Source organism: Callorhinchus milii, unplaced genomic scaffold, assembly GCF_018977255.1.
Source record: "Callorhinchus milii isolate IMCB2004 unplaced genomic scaffold, IMCB_Cmil_1.0 Scaffold1583, whole genome shotgun sequence".
In the NCBI taxonomy this organism is placed as follows: domain Eukaryota; kingdom Metazoa; phylum Chordata; class Chondrichthyes; order Chimaeriformes; family Callorhinchidae; genus Callorhinchus; species Callorhinchus milii.
The window spans coordinates 1-6,601 of NW_024706324.1; the positions used below are offsets into that span (position 1 = coordinate 1).

The window sequence follows — 6,601 nt, forward strand, 5'->3', positions numbered from 1 at the left end:
AACCATCGCTCGCTCACTCACACCATCGCTCGCTCACTCACACCATCGCTCGCTCACTCACACCATCACTCGCTCACTCACTCACACCATCACTCACTCACTCACTCACACCATCACTCACTCACACCATCACTCACCCACTCGCTCACACCATCGCTCGCTCACACCATCACTCACTCACTCACTCACTCACACCATCGCTCGCTCACACCATCACTCACTCACTCGCTCACACCATCACTCACCCACTCGCTCACACCATCGCTCACTCGCTCCCTCGCTCACACCATCACTTACTCACACCGCTCGCTCACTCACTCACACACACGAACCCATCCACACACACAGTGTGAGTGAGATGGAGTGAGTGTGAGAGAGTGAGTGAGTGAGAGTGTGAGATGGATTGAGTGTGAGAGAGAGAGAGAGTGGGTGAGATGGGTTGAGTGTGAGGGAGAGAGAGAGTGAGAGAGTGAGATGGATTGAGTGTGAGGGAGAGAGTGAGGGAGGGAGGGTGTGACAGGGAATGATGGAGTGAGTGTGACAGGTAAAGACACAGAGAGCTGGAGTGTCGAGGAGATGGTGTCGGAGGCGAGGGCTGGAGGAGCAAAGGCTTCACGAGATCACAGACTTGAGACAACAATTCCAGGTCCGTCTCTCTCTCCCTCTCACACTCTGTCCATCTCTCTCTCTCTCTCTCTCTCTCTCTCTCACACTCTGTCCGTCTCTCTCTCTCTCTCACACTCTGTCCGTCTCTCTCTCCCTCTCACACTCTCTGTCTCTCTCTCTCTCTCCCTCTCACACTCTCGTCTCTCTCCCTCTCACACTCTGTCCGTCTCTCTCTCTCCCTCTCACACTCTCGTCTCTCTCTCTCTCCCTCTCACACTCTCGTCTCTCTCTCTCTCTCCCTCTCACACTCTGTCCGTCTCGCTCTCCCTCGCACACTCCCTCTCCCTCTCACCTCACACACTCCCCCTCTCTCCCCCCCCCCCCCCAGACTCTGCTGACGGAGCGGGGGCTGGTCAGGGTGAGGGCTGACCCCGTGAGAGACGGACGCGAGCGCAGACGGAGACACGGGGAGAGACGGGAACTGAACCGTCTGCGTCAGCAACAAGAGGGGCAGAGGTTGGGCAGACGGAAGGTTCTGAGCCTCACTCACACCCTCGGGGGAGAGGACAACTCGTCAGGGGAGGAGGGGGGCCACGGGCAGCCTGAACCCAGCCTCCAGGTCAGTCACACAGTCACTACACCTCCTCCATAGTCACTACACCTCTCGCACAGTCACTACACAGCCTGCAGGTGTGTGTGTGAGTCTGTGTCTCTCTCACTGTGTGCGTCTGTGTGTCTGTCTGTCTATCTCACTCTAGATGTGTATCTGTGTGTGTGTCTCACTGTGTGTGTGTGTGTGTCTCACTGTGTGTGTGTGTGTCTCACTGTGTGTTGTGTGTGTGTGTGTCTCACTGTGTGTGTGTGTGTCTCACTGTGTGTGTGTGTGTCTCACTGTGTGTGTGTGTGTGTGTGTGTCTCACTGTGTGTGTTGTGTGTGTGTGTGTCTCACTGTGTGTGTGTGTGTGTGTCTCACTGTGTGTGTGTGTGTGTCTCACTGTGTGTGTGTGTGTGTCTCACTGTGTGTGTGTGTGTGTGTCTCACTGTGTGTGTGTGTGTCTCACTGTGTGTGTGTGTCTCACTGTGTGTGTGTGTGTGTGTCTCACTGTGTGTGTGTGTCTCACACTGATACTCTGTCTCTCTCTCACTCTGTGTGTCTCTCACTGTCTGTGTGTCTGTGTCGCTCTCTCACTCTCTCGCACACACTCTCTCTCTCGCACACACTCTCTCTCTCGCACACACACGCACTCTCTCTCGCACACTCACACTCTCTCTCTCTTTCTCTCACCCTCTATCTCTCTCTCTCTCTCTCTCTCTCCCCCACAGGAGGTGAGGTTTAAGCTGAGACACGATGCGGCAGAGCTGGGGGCGAGATGTGGGGCTCGGGGAGACTGGGACCAGTCGCTACTCTCTCTCCTCGTGGCTCACGGTCTGTACCCCCAGGTGGCCCTGCCCGACCCCAACAACCCTTCCCGCAGGGACTCCGAGCAGGTCGGCCACTCCCTCTCTCTCCTTCTCTCTCACACATTCTCCCACTCCGTTACTCTCCCTTTCCCTCCGTCCTCTGTCTCTCACCCACTGTCTCTCTCTGTCGTACACTCTGTGTGTGTGTGTGTGTGTGTGTGTGTCTCTCTCTCTCACGCTCTCTCTCTCTCTCTCTCACACACTCTGTCTTTCTCAGTCTCTCACTCTCACTCTCACACACTGCGAGTCTCTCTCTCTCTAACTCTGTCTCTCTCACTCACTCTCTCACAGACTGGGTGTGTGTGTGTCACTCACACACACACACACTTTCTCTCTCTCACACTCACTCTGTCTGTTTCTCTCTCTTACTATCCCTCGCACACAATCCCTTTCTCTCACTCTCTCACTCTCTCACTCACTCTCTCTCTCACACACTCTGTCGGTTTCTCTCTCCTACTATCCCTCACACCCTCTCTCTCTCGTGTAGATTTTTCACACCAAGACCAAACAGGGGGTACTTATGCATCCAAACAGCGTGTTTTACAGTGACCCGAGCTTGTTACACACACACAGTGAGCGGGAGAGGAAAGGTACGTGTCTAACACACACACACACACACACACACACACACACACTCACAGACAGACACCCCCCCCCACGCGCCTGTGTCCCCGGCAGTCAGTAGGAATCGCTTGTCAGGCGATTGGGGGACCGCTTTCCGGGGGTAATAATCCCTCCGAAACAATAATGCGGTCACTTCGACCCCCGTGCGGACGTCGCCGGGCGCGACCGGCTGCCGCGCTTGGCCCCCGAAACACACAGTCACTACACTTCACAGCGTGGCCCATGAAGCGCTTTGAGACGTCTCGACGACGCGATCGGGCGCCGGGTCACACCCCCCGGGGGTTATTATTATTATATCAAATACAAGAATTATTATACACTCAGACACACACACACTCAGACACACACACACACACACACACAGACTGACCCTGTCTCCTCTCCTGTCTCTAGGATCGCGAGGAGGTGGTGAGGCCTCACATCACCTGGTCCTCTTCCTGTCTTTACTCGAGACAAACAAACCCTATCTGATCACCTGTGTCCGAACTCCAGCCCTGCAGGTCAGCCAGAGGGAGGGAGGGAGGGGGAGAGAGAGGGAGAGAGCGTGAGTGAGAGGGAGAGAGCGTGTGAGAGAGAGGGAGAGAGCGAGAGAGAGGGGGAGGGAGGCGGAGAGAGCGAGAGGGAGAGAGCGTGTGAGAGAGAGCGAGGGAGAGAGAGAGGGGGAGAGGGAGAGGGAGGGGGAGAGAGCATGAGTGAGAGGGAGAGAGCGTGTGAGAGAGAGGGAGAGAGTGAGGGCGAGAGAGGGGGAGTGAGAGAGAGAATGTGTGAGAGGGAGAGCGTGTGTGGGAGAGAGTGTGACTGCTCTCTCTTGAATGAGTGAGCAGATGCACACACACTCACTCTCACAGACACACACACACTCACTCTCACAGACACACACACACTCACTCTCACACACACACACACACAGGCATCTGTCTGACTTACGACGGAGTGACTTGTGACGTACAGAACGAGTGACTGACTGTCCTCCTCTCTCCCCCACCCCTCCCTCTCTCCCCCAGACCCTGCTCCTGCTCTCCCGCTCGCTGGACACAGACGGGGGCTGCACGAGGCTGGTGGCGGATGGTTGGCTGGAGGTCAAGGTGGCCGAGGACCCGGAGATGGCTCTGCAGGTCCTGTCGGCCGCTGTGAGACTCCGGGAGAGGTGGGGGCGAGCCCTGGGGCAGTGCCTGACACGATCTCACGCCGACAGCCACCAGCGCGGGGAGAGGGAGGAGGAGGAGGAGGAGGGGAGGGAGAGGAAGGAGACACGGTCACTCAGCAACGACCTCAGAGAGTTTCTGGCCTTGAAGGTATAAATGTCCTCTCTCTCTCTCTCTCCTCTCACACAGACGCTCTCTCCCCCCCCACTCCACACTCTCTGCCTCCCATCGTGTCTGTGCTGGTGTTCGCTGCCCCCGGTCACGGTGACGGGTGTCCGTGTGTGTGTGTCAGACACCCGGCCGGTCACGGTGATGGGTTTCCGTGTGTGTGTGTGTCAGACACCCGACCGGTCACGGTGATGGGTGTCCGTGTGTGTGTGTCAGACACCCGACCGGTCACGGTGACGGGTGTCCGTGTGTGTGTCAGACACCCGACCGGTCACGGTGATGGGTTTCCGTGTGTGTGTGTGTCAGACACCCGACCGGTCACGGTGACGGGTGTCCGTGTGTGTGTCAGACACCCGACCGGTCACGGTGACGGGTGTCCGTGTGTGTGTCAGACACCCGACCGGTCACGGTGACGGGTGTCCGTGTGTGTGTCAGACACCCGACCGGTCACGGTGACGGGTTTCCGTGTGTGTGTGTCAGACACCCGACCGGTCACGGTGACGGGTGTCCGTGTGTGTGTCAGACACCCGACCGGTCACGGTGACGGGTGTCCGTGTGTGTGTCAGACACCCGACCGGTCACGGTGACGGGTGTCCGTGTGTGTGTCAGACACCCGGCCGGTCACGGTGACGGGTGTCCGTGTGTGTGTGTGTGTCAGACACCCGGCCGGTCACGGTGACGGGTTTCCGTGTGTGCGTGTGTGACAGACACCCGGCCGGTCACGGTGACGGGTGTCCGTGTGTGTGTGTCAGACACCCGGCCGGTCACGGTGACGGGTGTCCGTGTGTGTGTCAGACACCCGACCGGTCACGGTGACGGGTTTCCGTGTGTGTGTGTGTCAGACACCCGACCGGTCACGGTGACGGGTGTCCGTGTGTGTGTGTCAGACACCCGGCCGGTCACGGTGACGGGTGTCCGTGTGTGTGTGTCAGACATACGGTGAGGAGCGATCGCTAACCGGGCCTCGTTTTTGCTCAGGTCACGTACGACATCCAACGCTTAACAGCTCTGGAAGCTCAAAACCTGTACGTGGGACCTGACGTGGAGACCGAGACGCTGAACATCCCCGGACTGACGTCTGAACAAGAAACAAAACCACATCCCATCAAAGGAGGGTTGATATTCAACAGTTACCTCACCTACAACTGTCTGAAGGTACAGTCCATCTCCCGCTCACACTCACTTCATCCCCTGACACCCCACCACATCTCTATCCTTCTCCCTCTCACGCTCACTCCATCCCCCTGACTCCCCGCCCCCAAGTCTCTCTCTCTCTCTCCCAACGCAGAACAACCAAGACATCTACAGTGGGTGTCTACGCACGTTTTGGACGTGCCCCGTGTGCGACCTGCACCTGCCCTTCACCCCCTTGGAAAGGATACAGCACGAAGCGGATTGTACAGCGCGGGTCAAAAGCCACGAGGAAGCAGGTAAGTGACCCGTTCACTCTCCCCACCGCTGGGAGCACCTCTGGGAATTCTTGGGGGGAATCCCTGGAGCTCAGGGGTTAGACCCCTCCCCTCACACCCCACAGCCCCTGTAGCTCAGGGGTTAGACCCCTCCCCTCACACCCCACAGCCCCTGTAGCTCAGGGGTTAGACCCCTCGACTCACACCCCACAGCCCCTGTAGCTCAGGGGTTAGACCCCTCGTAAGCCACAGTCCCTGTAGCTCAGGGGTTAGACCCCTCGCCTCGCACCCCACAGCCCCTGTAGCTCAGGGGTTAGCCCCCTCCCCTCACACCCCACAGCCCCTGTAGCTCAGGGGTTAGCCCCCTCCCCTCACACCCCACAGCCCCTGTAGCTCGGGGGTTAGACCCCTTCGCCCTCACACGCCAGAGGACCCGGGTTCGATTCCCGGGCGGGACAGGACAGGGAGAAACCTTAGGCAGGTTTCCTTACCCCCCCCCACACACACACCCCCCCACACACCCCCCACGCGCCTGTGTCCCGGCAGTCAGTAGGAATCGCTTGTCAGGCGATTGGGGCATCACTTTCCCGGGGCTAATAATCCCTTCAAAACAATAATAATTGTTATTAATTGTTAATTATTATTAGGCCCTCACACACACAAACACACCCACATTTGTTGAGGGGATGTTTTATTGTTGACTCTCTCTCTCCAGACTCGCCCGAGCCGCCTGAAAGCCTCTCTGTGGGAATGTCTGCGCTCCAGAGGATTTATCACTGTCCTGAGTGTCAGAAAGATTTCATGTTCACTTCCACACAGACTCTCAAACACAAGAAGCTTCATCGGTAGAGAGGGGGACACTCACTCACACACACAACACACACACTCACTCACACACACACACACACTCATTCACTCACTCACTCATACACACAGACACACACACACACACACTCACTCACTCACACACAGACACTCACACACACAGACACTCACACACACATCCACAGACACTCACTCACACACACACACAGACACTCACTCACAGACACTCACTCACACACACACCCACAGACACTCACTCACACCCACAGACACTCACTCACACACACACACGGAGAACAAGACACTCCGCACCTTCTAACTTATGGGTTTCCTGACAATTACTGCCTGATGTGAGTTTCTTCG

At 57.3% G+C, this 6,601-nt stretch overlaps 1 protein-coding gene across 1 annotated transcript; it reads left to right on the plus strand.

The window, feature by feature from the left end:
• Positions 1–544: 544 nt before the first annotated feature.
• dhx34 (DEAH (Asp-Glu-Ala-His) box polypeptide 34) lies at positions 545–6,315 on the plus strand (the record flags this gene model as incomplete). Its single annotated transcript, XM_042346753.1, is given in 9 exon segments — positions 545–646; positions 995–1,225; positions 1,930–2,094; positions 2,555–2,657; positions 3,085–3,191; positions 3,696–3,986; positions 4,983–5,159; positions 5,293–5,434; positions 6,129–6,315. Coding segments are annotated over 9 exon segments (1,452 nt in total), but the record flags the coding sequence as incomplete, so codon positions are not given.
• Between the last annotated feature and the right edge of the window lie 286 nt (positions 6,316–6,601).